The sequence below is a fragment of the Gymnoscopelus microlampas genome, assembly GCF_963454915.1.
Source record: "Gymnoscopelus microlampas genome assembly, chromosome: 14".
Classification (NCBI taxonomy): domain Eukaryota; kingdom Metazoa; phylum Chordata; class Actinopteri; order Myctophiformes; family Myctophidae; genus Gymnoscopelus; species Gymnoscopelus microlampas.
Genome location: NC_139951.1, coordinates 30011556 through 30026719, shown reverse-complemented (window position 1 = coordinate 30026719; position 15164 = coordinate 30011556). Strand labels below are relative to the sequence as shown.

At 43.9% G+C, this 15164-nt stretch overlaps 1 protein-coding gene across 1 annotated transcript in view; it reads right to left on the bottom strand.

The window, feature by feature from the left end:
• Window positions 1-3828: 3828 nt before the first annotated feature.
• Window positions 3829-15164, bottom strand: part of meox1 (mesenchyme homeobox 1) — an 11957-nt gene continuing 621 nt past the window's right edge. Inside the window, exons 1-3 of the mRNA XM_084078094.1 lie at window positions 14561-15164; window positions 8763-8935; window positions 3829-4699 (exon numbers count right to left, since the gene is read on the bottom strand). The exon at window positions 14561-15164 is cut by the window's right edge and continues 621 nt beyond it. Coding sequence (XP_083934220.1) covers window positions 4577-4699; window positions 8763-8935; window positions 14561-15080 — 816 coding nt within the window. The 5' untranslated portion in view covers window positions 15081-15164 and the 3' untranslated portion in view covers window positions 3829-4576. The remainder of the gene's footprint in view (window positions 4700-8762; window positions 8936-14560) is intronic.

Below are 15164 nucleotides of genomic sequence, written 5' to 3'. Positions count from 1 at the left end.
CTTGGCAGTCCTCATGCTATAGGTGAAACGGACATGTCTGGGACAGATCCTTTAGTGTCAGATCCGAAAAGACAAGACCCAACAGTAGACAGAGCGAAAGCACCTTATGAAATGTACAGAAAGCAGGACTGACATTTCTCATCAAGTGGCCCAAAGGTCTTGCAGTGCGCTGACCTTAGCTGTGGGTTTGGACTGATGTTATATGACTCTGCTGCACTGCAGACTGCACCTTCTATCTCTTTTTACCATGTCAGCTGACATAGTCTGTTGCATTTGACGGATATGACCTAAGCTGAGGTTATCAGTAGAAGTCATTGATCATTTTTTATTTTTGTATTTTTTGGAACCACTTATAGTTTGTCTGTTCGCACATAGTAGATCTATGAAACTTTTGAACATTTTGAAAAAATATATCATCTTTTTTACCTTTAATGACATGCCCAAATTAGGGACATCAGGGTTATTGTGGTTGATCTGTTACAGTCCATTCACAAAGACCCACTTTAGACATGCACACCACCCCTGCTGTGAGTAGACTAGACAGTGGCCCTGCATGCTCCCCTCTGCCACGTCATCACATTATGATGTTATCTTAACTCTCTTTATCTTATTATTTTCACAGCGGTGTGCTTCTGTATCAGTGTGTCAGGCTTGTAGAAAGGGAGAGGACGGGGTCTTTGATCTGACCTGTGAGCTGCTGTCTCAGTAAACAATAACAGCGTGCAGATGGGGCCCGCGGAGCGGAGCACAGGGGCCTGTGGAAGAAGGATACGCTTTTAATTTCACCGCTCGCTTGCTTCTTTAGAGATGACCCTCACACCTCCGGCTATCCATCAAGCGCTTTCCCGCCTATAGAGTCGAAAGCTCGGTATGAACTGAACGGCGGCTCTTCAAAATAAAAGTTCTGCCCAGGATGCGTAGTTGGTTCAATTGGTGTAAGTGCATACTTGTCATCAGTTCAAATCTGGATAATACACTATGTCATATGTCCGCCAGCTCATTTTCTGTCTACAAAGTAAAATCTGCATTCTCCTGTGTGTGTGTGTGTGTGTGTGTGTGTGTGTGTGTGTGTGTGTGTGTGTGTGTGTGTGTGTGTGTAGTGTATTATGTACTGTATTTATATGCTGTGCTTATATATTTTCTATTTATTTATTTCTTAGTGGCATAAATTTACACAGATGATCTAGGGATTACATTATGGTGAAATAAATGTTATTCTCAATTTTCTTTTCCAGTGGGTCTTTAGACCATGGCATGTGGTGTTAAGTATTTTTGAATTCTTTTGGGTGACTGACTCTATGCTTGCCACATATTTTGATTAATGCCATTATATCCAGATGAATGATTCATGACTGGAAACGTTCTTAAATGGTAACAGTGCGGCACAGCTGCCCGTGCAGCCGCAAGTGGCATTTCTCCACCAATGCAACATTTTTAGCGTAGAGCTGGTGTTCCGTGGTTTTGGTCGGGAGCCCCCGTCCACTTAAATGCAACGCTTGGCCGGCGTCTCGGGGCAAAGCTGTGCTTTGAGTGGCAATATCTTCCGTGTGCCGAAAGCCTGGTCTTGAGGATATTGCTGTTGAGGGGTGAAGTCACCAACTGCGCCATGCTCTGACAAATGTTTTCTTATAACTGTAACTATTGAGCTTTACCCACAAAACAAATGGTTGTATTCACTCAGTCAGTACGGAGCTGGGAGTTAACTCAAGAATGTTTCCTGCTGCTGAAATCTGCTTTTACAATTAGGAATGAAGAGATATTGATGGGACTGTCCCCGTCCTTATTTTTGGTGGCCGCCACATACTTTTATTTTTGTGCCACTGTCAACTCACATTTGGCCAAAAGAGTGGAATTGCTGTATTCTTAGAACTCAGTGTTGCATGAACTTCACAGCACTCAGACACTTTCGAAAGTCCCAGGAGCCAATCAATCTACACTGAATCAATAAAAACGTAACAAGATGTACAAGATTAATGAGAGGGTAAGAAAATATGGTTTCTCGACCATCATTTACCTTGATAAGTGAAAGGGGAACCTGCAATTTTGACCTACTCTGGAGTCTTGGCAACAGCGCACTGTCCCCCATTCACTCACCAATACCTTCAAATTAAATGTAATCCATAAATTTGGCCACCCGGTGCCTTTTGAAGGAACCTCTGTGGTGAAAGAACAACATTCCAGGTTCATTGGTTTACACTGCTGATATTAATACTGTCATTACTATTGGACATGGTTTATTTTGACTACTATTACTGCTAATACAATAATAGCCCCTAATAGAGACTGAGTGTAGGGGGGAAACGGGGAAGGGATCTCCGCCAAGTTATTCCACCCCCAGCAGCTGCAACGGGGGCCCAGAGGGGTCAGCCGTACAGTAACACTTGACCCCTACCCTGTGTGTGTGTGTGTGTGTGTGTGTGTGTGTGTGTGTGTGTGTGTGTGTGTGTGTAAGACGCCCCCCACCTCCTCTGCCCCGGCAGACCAGCAGAGAGGGCAGTAACCTCCAAAGGCTTTGTTTGGCTGGCCCGGGCCCGAGCATAGGCCCGCCATTGTAAGAGCCGGGACTTCTATGCTCTTTCTCTTGTTTTCTTTGGGAAGCAGGAAATTGGATGACTGGCTACCTGCTACAACAACATCCTGTACTTGAGAAGCCGTCTTTTCACCCATACCCACCTATTATTTCCCCTTTCCATCATACGCAAGTGGTCAGCCAGCTAGCTGTTTTCTCTCTCTCTCTCTCTTTCCCTCTCCCTCTCCCTCTCTCTCAATCCCTCTCTCTCTCTCAAACCCCCCCCCCCCCCCTGGTCCTGGGGGCCCCATGCGTGGGTTTGTCTAGGTTCCACTCAGGTTGAGATCAAATTGGCCCCATCCAGATGCTTCCGTTGAAAATAGCGCGTGGGGGCCAAATAGTTCGCCTTTGGAGCACGACTCCACCTTGTCAGGTTAATGGCCCTTTGTGGGCTGATCGCAACAACAGCGATGGTGTGCAAAGTGAATGTGCCTATTCAAGCTCACACTCACTCATGTCTACTCATAGCGCTGTCAGTGCACGTCGGGTCAATTTAGCCCAATTGGAGTGATCTGCGCCGGGTTTAAAGCACACCACTTGCCACTATGAAAACATCCTTAAGGATTATTATGATCCCATCGCCGGGATGTCGGTGGGCGTTGATTAAAAGAGCTGATTCAGATCTGGATGGATATCCCACCTCACTGTGACTTAACAGAGATTATTAAGCTAACGTCACTGGAAGGGATTTTCTGTGACTTTATATTTTACAGGCATAAATTTACAGCACAAGGACACATGTGGGAGTGATGAGTATACCACACAGTTTTGCTCTTGGACGCACAAGGATGCATGGACACACACGTGCATACCACACACACACACACAAGCACTCGCAGACACGCACGCAGACACACACACACACACGCACGCGCACTCGCAGACACGCACGCAGACACACACACACACACGCACTCGCGCGCGCGCGCACACACACACACACACACACACACACACACACACACACACACACACACACACACACACACACACACACACAATTTATAGTTTTTGATTTCAGCTACTGATGAAAGCAGAATATCCTTCTGTGGGCAGAAACCCAGTGGTCATTTGTCTCCCCAACCTTGGAGATTGTAGTCATAAAGTCTGACCAAAACATCTGCACATGACAAACACATGAGCCAAGACTGCAGATTTACCTACTGTCAAATCATAACTCAGTTGTTGTGCGTGGAAGAAATTATCAAGATATTTCCCCCATTTTGCGACAGATGATTTATTCTTTTTTTTGTTGCAGTTTTCAATAGGTAACATCTGTGTTGTATCATTAGCATTCAAAATGTAGAAAAAATATTACAAAAAACACTTGTTTGACAGAAAAACGATATTATATGGAGAAAAAAAACCCTGACAACATGAAAAAAAAAAGTCAGATTTTGGAGGCACTTATGGTTTGGCAACAGTGGTGCAGTTTGAGTTTTCGCAGGTGGTTGTAGTCAAGCGTCAAAGGCTGTGATTACGATATGGGAACTGAAGGAGATGTACTCAAACATAATCACATCACTGGCCTGATATGTCATCGCTGGCCTAAAAGCTATTGCATGGAATTTGTCATTGCTCTGCAACACTCTGAGTAGAGGCTTGCCAATATAGCAAGCTATCGCCTCTAATCTGAGACCACAGTCGATGCAGCGAGAGCTGGGTTTTCAAACATAGCATTTGTCATTGGTGTGTCAGAATGGACTTCAGCGTGGACATTAATCAGCTGAGCCCTACAGTATGTACAACCGAAAAACACAAAAGGAGTTGCCAAATTTCTTTACTGGCAAAAAAAAAAAAAGTCTCTAAAATTATTCAGTCCTTGCTGCCAACTTTCCAAATGAGGTGACTGGACGTCACGTTGTACTGCATGGGTCGTCCAGTTGACATTAGCAGACCCCTGCTTCCTTTAGCCTGACAAGGCCATTCGGACCTCCGGAGCTCTCTCTCTCATCTTTTATAAATGCTGGTCTCTTGAGGCTCCATCACCCCCCCGACCCATGCTGCTCACTCTGAGCTGGGTGAGGCAGCAGAGTCCATGTCATCATTCTCCAGGTCATTGGGTGAGGCCGACTGCCCTCCTTTCACTCTCTTCCACTTCATCCTCCTGTTCTGGAACCACACTTTCACCTGGGGGAGACAAACAGAGGTGTCATTACCGTGGAGCATTAGTGTCATTCATGCTAGCTTGGACTTAACCCATTAAGACCTGAGGCCGATCCTACAAATGCCTTCTAAATCAGACTTTTCTTCTCAATTCTCAAACTTTTTTCAGGACCCCCAAATTGATACTGTGTGTGCTGCAGCGGACCCCCCATCATATTTTTTTTTGTGCCAGGGATCCCCAGAAGAGAAGATTTGTAAAATTCTAAATGATTCAAGATTTTTAAAAAATGTTCATAAATATACAAGCTCAAAGTGACGCACCGTGAGCTTGTAGATCTGCTGTTTTTGAAAACCACTGTTCTAAACCACTGTTCTAAATCCTACGAGTGTTTTGAAAAACCTCTGTTGCTATATATAGCTAAAATCTAAAATGACACAAATGCTTTCCGGGCATTTTAAAACACAGATCGATTTGACAAGTCTAGCTGAAAATAATCCCTGGAAACTAAATTAGAAAGGGTAAGATGTCTTAACCGCCCAGTGATGTTTAGCCAACAATGACTCACAACATCTAAAAATAAAGCCATTAAAGGGAAAATTGTCTATGTTCATGCACGGCCAAAGCTGACCAAAGATGTGAATAGACAATGACATATGTATTGACATCGGTATGGCCCTTTAAGCTTCTTCTCCGCTGTTCCCACTCTTGACTCAGTATGTGAAACAGCTGCCTTAGAAGAAAACATCATATAAGCCTACCACACATCGAGATTAAACAATTGTTGATCGCACAGTAACACATTACTTCTGTCTGGCCAAGTATCTTGTGTCCTCATCTAAATTTCTCTAATCACTTTTTGTTCCTGTGTACTTTGGAATTAAAATGTACCGTATGGTCAGCAGAAACGCAGACTCATCATCACCCCCTCCCCACAAATGTCACAACTCAGCATATTAATCAGCTTGCTCTGTCTTTTGCCTTGCACTGTAAGTAGCCTGAGTACAGGCGATACAAAGCATTGGGGTTTGGCTCACACATCTCTCCCAAATGCAGTCAGAGAGTATCGTATGGACAGTAAGTCGCGGTAGTTAACAATCAGGATGTCAGCCTACACAGGATGTAGCCTTGACTTATAGTAGATCGCGCTCAGCTGTATCACTGCACTGTTCTGAAATGGCAAGATGACATCATTCCCGCATTGCTTAGCCAAGAATAGCAACAAAAAAACACACACATATGCACGCACGCATGCACACACGCCCACACGCACGCACGCACGCTGGCACGCACACACACACACACACACACACACAGATGCAAGACCGCAAGGAGGTTTTGGTCAGAAAGGGGAGACTGCAGAATAACTGAATTGTGCACGTTTGTTATGTGCCTGGAAGAGGTAACTGTTGCTCGTGATGGCATGCACTGTACAAATAGAACGCATTAATAAGGCCTGAGCAAGAGCTACATAACATATGGCGTAGCCACGAACACTGATTGAATCCTTATGTCAGATATCATAAAATGTCTTGTGTCTTTAGTAAAGTGGAGTTGGCACAGTATGTCACTCCAGTGAGCGGAAATATAGCTGTTCCAAAGCTCTTATTCAGGCCTTCTGAAAGTAGAAATCACTAATATGATAAGAAGTGGAAATCATGAATGTGTTCTGAACTAGATATCATGAACGTGTCATTATAGAAGTAATATGTGTTATGTTTAATAAAATAAATTCATAAAAGTATGAACTAGAAATCATAAATGTGTTTCTGAACTAGAAATAATGTAGGATTTATGATGTAAAAATCATCATGTGTTATGAAATAAAAATCATGAAAGTGTTATGAATTGGATAAAGGTGTTGTGAACTAAAAAATATCAATGTTATGAAGTATAAATCATGTAAAAAGTGAAAAGCCTAATTTTCAGGGTGTTGACAACTTGAGTAAGACTGTCTAAACTGACTATAAACTACTGTAAACATACACGACGGGGGGACATAATGAGCCTGCTGACCGGAATCTGCTTGGTTACTGTAGCTCAGTGGACCTCTGCTCAGTGGACCTCTGCGCATCCCCTTAAATGTTCCCCGAAGAGACACTGCCTGCAGGACGTGGATTAATGTCCTCTTACACTATTTATAATTGTCTCCCTGTCTCTGATTTTGTCCGCTCAACGAGACTGGCTGAAGAAATGGCATTGTGCCAAGACATGTCGGATGATTCAGGAAAAGTTTCCGAGTTGCAGTGAGACCCCTGAGCCCTGAGTTAAGCTGGGAGCTGGCTAGGGGGTCAGTGTGTGTGTGTGTGTGTGTGTGTGTGTGTGTGTGTGTGTGCGTGCGTGCGTGCGTGCGTGCGTGCGTGCGTGCGTGCGTGCGTGTGCGTGTGCGTGTACGTGTGTGTGTGTGATCCAGGGGTCTGGTAAATACATCTAGAGGCAGGCTACAGGCTGTGTGGTCACTGTGGCAGTATGGCCTCATTAGGAGGAGTTGGGACAGTGTGCCTGGGGAGGAGGTCAGGACCACAGACAGACAGACCGGGGTCTCAGCCAGGCCATCTACAAATGTCTGACCTGTCTCACCAGCACTGTATCCCCCCGCCCACTCACACCGTCAAATGGACCCAGAATGTTCCCCAAATTAACATTGAGGATTGCACCGTGCACTGCACTAAAGCTACATGTGAATTTTCCCGGAATAAAAGGATAGGAAAGAACATAACTATATATTTTACATATATATATGTATAATTTATTTTTCCAGATTGAGCGCACTCTATAAACCTTGTCTCTTATCTGGAGATTATACTGTGTAGTACTAGTGTGTACTGATCAGAGATCAGTAACTGAAGTGTACAAATTTACACTAGAAAAGGACACAGACTTTCTAGGTGAAATCATCAAGTAAGATCATTTTAACATTAATGTTTTGAAGTCTGTCTGCCAACATTAGTGCATTATCACAAATATACACGAAGACACATATATTCTTTGTATGAACATATTGTAATAAATATAGAAATAAGGGGATAGCGTTCCAAATACAACTGTAGTAGGTGTGTACGGTATAATACCATCCTAACATTGTATTACCATATGTATATTACCATGTGTAGAAACACCTTCATGACCAGGTATATTGTACATCTTAAATAAAAAAGTGTTTGATACATTTTCCGATCAAACGGTATCCGCCAAAGTAGGGGTTTCCCTGAATAAATGCTTAAGGTTAAACGTACCCCTTAAAAATGTGACAATAACAGCAGGATAAGAAGAAGAATACAATTTTTCTTTCTTTCTTTCTTTCTTTCTCCATCTTTTTTTAATTTATTTATTTTTTACAAGGGAAGGAAAAATACCCTCATGGGTCTGTAACTCATTTGGTTCCATTTGTACGCTCTCAGATTTAAATGAACACTGAGGATTTTACAGAGTTGATTCGGGTCCCAGAGATGAAAATCATCAGATGGGGTTCCGTGGCCTAATGCATATCAAACTGGGGGTCCTTGAAATTGAACGGTTTGAGAATCACTCTACTGTAGATGCTGACTTGATAACACACTGTAATGGATACTTCATTGCGGGGGAATGAGTTTCAATGTAAATTTGTAGCATAGTACTTTTCAACTGTAAAAAATACATATAAATAAATATATATATAAAATGTGGGTAGTATACCTAAACAAAATAAAAATAAAAGCACAGTTATTTGTTAATTTATTAGAAAAGGATCCCCATTTGCTGATGCCATAGCGTCCCTATTCTGGGGAAAACATTCAGTGAAAATAGCCTTATCTACAAGCTCACAATGTGTTCCATTGCAAATCTTTATATATATTTTTTTAAACTAAAATCTTTGCTTCCGTGGGTCCCTGGAACATATTTTGAGATAGGGCCTGTGGCCAAATACATATCATTTTGGGGGTCCTTGACATGAAAAAGCTTTGAGCACCACTGATATAGCAACATAAGTTTTTCAGAAAACTGTTAGGATTTAGTAGACATTCTTTAGAATCGGCCTCAGGTCTTAATAGGTTAAGAAGTGTTTTTGTTCATTACGAGGGCACATGCATCTGGGTGGGTAAACTGCACCTGTCTCTCTGTGAGGTCCAAGTTGACAGCGATCTCGTAGCGACGGAGCCGGGTCAGGTAGTTATGGTGGGTGAACTCTGCTTCCAGCTCCCTTAGCTGCTCCTTGGTGAAGGCTGTACGTTCCTTCCTCGCCTTGCAGCTGGAGTCCACTTTGAAGCTGCTGTCCTGGATGTCTAGAAGACACGGGGAAGAAGCAAAAACAAACCACAATGTTAAACCAAAAGTTGAACTTTTCGCACTCCTTGTATGTAAACGTAAGCTGGAATATGTGCTGGAAACTCTGACACTTTGTCCTTGTTTTGATTTGTGTATTTATTGTATCTTGTCTGTTTTCAGATCTACCACAGTGAAGCCATTTGTGAATTTCCACGTGTGGAGGATTTTCTGTTCAATTACATTTTGTGTAATGCAATTGTGTTTTTTTGTTTCTTTCCCGTCATACAACGGTGCACTCCCCTAGGCATTTGCTTTAAGCATGGAATTTTTCTAACTGGTCAACTTTCCTGGCAACATTAGGATGAAAATAATCTGGAGAAGACATTGGAAATATACAGAGTTAATGCTGAACACTTTTTTCTCAGTGTTGTTCTAGGTGTTGCTTTTTCATGTGGCATATATTCCCAAAAAGGGAGAACTATGAAAGCAACTGTCTAATGAGTTAAAAAAAAAAAAAAACGCCACACATTATAAAAGCTTGTGTTTAGAGTTTCACCTCTGTCAACAGGACAGACTAATTTGTAACACTGTGCCCTGTCCAACTGACACTGTTCTCTCCACTGTCACCTTGGATGACTGATCTGATTTGAATTAGCAACTCGGCCAGCTTCAAATAGTCCTATTACACTGATCTCACCTGACCTCGTCAACCACAAACCGGCACTCCAAAGAATCTAAAAGGCATTTAGTAGGAGGCCCCTCATATAGTAAACACTAAAATGACCGCTTTAAAGAGAGGCCACCCTGCTCTGCCATTATGAGATACATTCACCTGTATTTTGTGTGTCTGTGTGTGCTCGTGGGCAGGGACCATGCATGTGTTCCTGTGCATGACCCCATGCACTGTGTGCGTGTCTGTGCGTATTTCGGTGTGTGTGTTTGCGCGTGTGTGTAAGTGTGTGTGCGCGGGCATGTGTTTGTGTGTGTGTGTGTGTGTGTGTGTGTGTGTGTATGCGTGTGTGTGTGTGTGTGTGTGTGTGTGTGTGTGTGTGTGTGTGTGTGTGTATGTGTGAATATGTGTGTGAACATAGATCAGTAGGGGCCACCAAACCAGCCCACAGAGGGACTGAGTTAGAGAAGGAATGCAGCGGAACATCGTTAAAGCCCCCAACAAAAGAACAAAGGCGCGGATGTGTCCGGCTTGGAGCGTTCTGTGCGTGTGTGTGTGTGTGTGTGTGTGTCTGGGAAGGTTTCCCCTGGACGGCCGAGGGTAGACAACTACTAACTCATCAGCACCTGACAGCACGGACCCAGAACTCACATATTTGCACCATGCCGTGGTGCTTTGTTAGGGCACAGCAGTGAATTACGTAAATAATTTACAGCAATCAATCTTTTATTTATTTCTGGATTGGAGCTTATTGTGGAAATGTTCTAATTTTGTAATCTCGTACACAACCAGAGCTTTGATAGTCCACATACAATGGGGCCATGATGCAGTTTCTTGGTAAAGATTTAGACATTTCTGTGCCCGTGTATTTCACAGCTTGTGGCAGAATACAGAACTCTTATTATGAATATAAATGAAGGCCATTTCATATGACAGTCTGTAAAATCTCTCCTGTGAATTAGAGGGAATGAGTTTTAGGTAATAATTGAGCATTGGTAGCGACACAAGCAGCTGACGTAATCACCAGAAAATGGTTCTAATTTGTCAAAGTGAGAAGTTTTGCTTCACGCTTGCCAGAGTGCCGGGCCAGACTGTGAAATGGACTGCAGGGCCTGGTCCAGATGTGACTGCATGGCAGATCCAGACATGTGTGCATGTGTGTATGTGTGTGTGTGTGTGTGTGTATATGCACGTGCAAGTGTGGTGTATGTTTGATTGCGTGCACATATATGCGTGTGCGCTCATATGTGTATGTGTGTGCACGTGCATGCTTGATGTGTGCACCTGATAATGTGCGCGTGATCATGACTCGGAGGACGAGAATGAGCGAGTGTACCTGTGGCCCACCTCTCGCATCGAGAAAGCGGTATTAGCATCTTTTTAAGTGCCATTAATGACAGCGTGTTCTAAGTGTGTCGGCCTGATGCTGGCCTGCATGGCCTGGCCTGGCCTGGCCTGGCCTGGAACCGTGTTGAGCGGGGTGTAGTCAGCCGAACACCTGGCAGGACTGATTTAGTGGGTGCACACACAGTCACCGAATCCCGCTAAACAGGCCCCCAATAAATATCCTGCACAGCCAGGGCCCGTAAAACTCGCAGGGACCAAACTCCTGCGCCCAGCAGGGGTCCCAAAGACAAACAGCATTTGGTGCTTTCTGGGTAGATGGTGCAAAAGCAGTTTGTCTTCATCAAGGCTGAATTAAGGCTCTTGTAAAGTAGTGATTGCTTTAGAGCAAAAACCCCAGGTGAAAATTGGCATTTGATTGATCATTTGTTCATGTTTAAAAGCAGGAGAGAGGCTTTCCACAGGGTTTGTGTATTTTAAGCACATAGGAAAATGGATTTAAAAAAAAAAAAAAATGTATATGAAAGTGATACTAGATTTGTGTTTCATTGTAAAACACCATATTCAGGGTAAATTGACCATATTGTGTTTATCAGGTTTGGCTTGACCAGAGTGGAAATAGTTACAGTATATCACATAGGATTGATAATTTGTCATTATACATTTATTTTAATCAACATTACAATGATTGTAGTGGAATATATGCTAACTGTCAATATCTGTCAATAATGCCTTCACCTTTTTCTTAAAGATAGATATGGTAATTTAATTCACATTCAATGAACACATTCTTCTCAGGTCGAAACGTTTGGAAAAACGAGAAGAAGTGCGCCTCATTACCATATCGGCACATATACATGCATGCACGCACACACGTACGCACGCATGTGCACACACACAAACACATTCAAACACACGCGCACATACATAACATGCACACACACATCCGAACTGTATAGCAGCTTTGTCTGTAGCATGGATGCCTCCAGGACATTTTCCCAATACATGCTTTTCTACCAAGCAGCACCAATACAGCTCTGAAAGGCCCCTTCTAAAAACCCAGAGTGGATGTAGTGGTCAGACATGGTGCATGCGCTCACTGGGAGATTGTGTTACGGCTTAACGACAGGAAAATGTCAATGGATAAGAATGCAAAAAGTGGGCTTGCAGGCAGGAGTGATTTTACCAGACGTGGTCTGGCATGTTTTTCACCGTAGTGACTGGAGGTTACAATAAGGTAAGGAGGAGAGGAGAGGAGAGGAGAGGAGAGGAGAGGAAAGGAGAGCAGAGCAGAGCCCTGGCCTCCCACTCCCTACAATGAACTCTGAAAGCCTGTGTCTGCTGCAGGCCTGACTGAAATACTATTGTGCAAGAAGTTGTTTATTCCAATTAGAACTTTCGGTGTATCAGACAACCAGGCATTTCCATACAGACATTTACTAAATGTAAGCATGTAAGCAGCTGCTCTTACCCAGAGCGACTTACAAAGTACAAGATCGGAGTAAGTGGCATGAACTCTAGTCAACAAACGTAAATAGAGCACAAAGAAAACAATTTAGGGCCACAAAAGGACAGCAACAAGGTAGGCCTATCAAAACGTAACTGCAATTAAATTTAGAGGACTTGTCCTTTGATTGACCGTTTCCCTGACACTATCCAGGCTGTAGCAGTAAACCCCATCTGGTCGTCCAAAAGGGCTAAGTCTAAGACAAACACTAAAAAATAAATAAATTGGTGAATAATGAGTGCTCTTTTGGCCTCCTGGAATAAACCTAATTTCACCACATTTATTTAAATCACCTCACAAACCTCCTTTCATTGGTTACAGTAGTATGTGGAATGAATCACTCATTTATTCTACTGTAGCTCAGGACAAACTGTCCTGCAGAAGTCAATTCTATCAATCGCTTTGGCTGTCTGGGTGAGCTACATAATACAGAACCAGTCAGGGCAACGGGATTTACTCATTTTTCTAGATTCTCGTTTTTGAACAGACCCACTAGCTAGAGTCTCCATGGCTGAAACCTGAATATGATGCCTGGACCAGATGTGCTGGATGTGCTGTAGTTTTATTTCCCTTCAGCCGGCATGAAATTGATCGTTTTTTAACAGTCCACCCTCAGATATTAGACAAATATAAACATCTCCTTGGGTCTTCAGCTGGCGCAGTCGGCCGTTAAATGGTGTTCGTGTGACTTTTAGGAATTAGCACTTCATGGGTATCGCTTACCAGAAATTTTGCTTTGACTTCCTATCAGTGAGTGTGAAACGTGATAAAGCGAATAAATCGCTAGATAATCCCAAAACATACTGTGCTATTCACGTCATGTTCCATGCAGGGCCGCTCATGAGAATATGCTGTTGAATGATTCATTTTAGAAGGAAAGTGCTTTCAATTGTGTAAGTGCCCTGGTACCATTTTGCTTCAGAAATAGACTTGCAATTTGTATATTATCATTTATCTATTTTGGGTCACAGGTGTTCAAAGAGGCATCTGAACAGCTCAAATCTTTGTGGAAATTAAATATAGATACGTCAATAGAATGTGTAGGATTCTGACTGTATCTTTATTCAACATCGTTAACAACAATAACCATTGTTTTATTATTGGTTACTACTGTATAATTAGTTGGTGTATGAATCAATACATTTAAAAAAAAGAATTTCTGTGAAGAGCAACCACGATTACCGTAGTAATCTTAAATGCTTGTAGTCCTCTAAGATTATTTTCCCACAGACGTTTTATTTATCACCTGCGGCATCCTGAAAGTTGTCCCGCTGCTATAAAACAATAGTCTATTTCAAAGGACGCATGGGGCGCAATGAAAAGTATGGTCACCTCATTAATCATCTGGGCCATTTGAAAGCCCTCAGACAATACGAGGATGCAACTGTCGGGTCAAGTGTGTGTTTTGAAGACCAAAAAAATCATGTCACCTACTCACCTTTCACATAGCTATCTGGTGAGAGTGCTCCTCAAGACCTTCTCACTCAGGAAACAGAGCAAGAATTTTGGACGTGCCTAATGCCCCCCCCCCTCCCAAACACACACACAAGCACACCACACCCCACGTGCACGCACACGCACGCGCACACACACACACACACACACACACACACACACACACACACACACACACACACACACACACACACACACACACACACACACACACACACACACACACACACACACACACACACACACACACACACCTATTTGCCTCACGGCGCGAGATGAATGGAGATGAATGAACTTCATCGTGAGCTCGCAAATGCTCAGCCTTTGCTCAACGTTTTATTGCACAGTGGATGTGACCTTCATTTTCAGGGTGATTTATTTAGCCCCTCGAGATGGAACAGGATGCAAATGTTTAATCTGATGTTCAGGCACAACGAGCATGAACTGGTTTTAACCTATACCAGCTGAGTAATAAAGATGTCACCATTGGCTCTTCCATGGCATGCATCCATGCCTACTTCACTTCTGCCAGCATTCATTAGAAATGGTTCAAGGTTCATTAGAAAAGGAGGAAGAAACCATTCTTCACTATGTTTTAATCCTCCTATATGTCCATTGTTTTATTTACTGTTTTCAACACATCCCAGCATCCCTTCCCTGACTCACCTGTGACATCTCTCTTCCGCTTGGAGCCCTTCTTGTCAGAGTCAGCCGAGGCCACGCTCTGGGGCGAGTACTCTCCCTCCAGACAGCCGGGCACAGCCCCTAGCAGCCTGTCCCCACCCGCGCTGTCCATCTCCACCCCAACGCCCACCACCACCCCTCCACTCCCGACTCCGGCACCCACCGCTACGGGGGCCACCGGCGGGCAGGCCTCGGGCCCCCGGGCCCCGCGCGTCTCACAGGGAGGGAATTGCCATTCGGCCCTCTGGTAACCCGCCTGGCTGTCCTGGTAGAGTCTGTCGTCACGGGGGTAGGCAGCGTGTGGCGCGGCGGGCACCAGACAGGAGCCCGAAAAGTCTGTGTAGGCCAGGAACTCAGGCTTCTGGTGCAGGGAGAAGGGGGCTTGCTGGTAGGGTGACTGGAGACCGGCTCCCCCGACCCCTGAGTGGGGGTTCCTCACACAGCCCCAGATGGGGCTGCTGGTGTGGGCGCTCCTCATGCAGCTGCTGGCTGGCTGATCCATGGCGATGCCAAATGCACGCTTCACACGCAGAGACACACACACACACACACACACACACACACTCTCACAATCTGATTGTCTCTG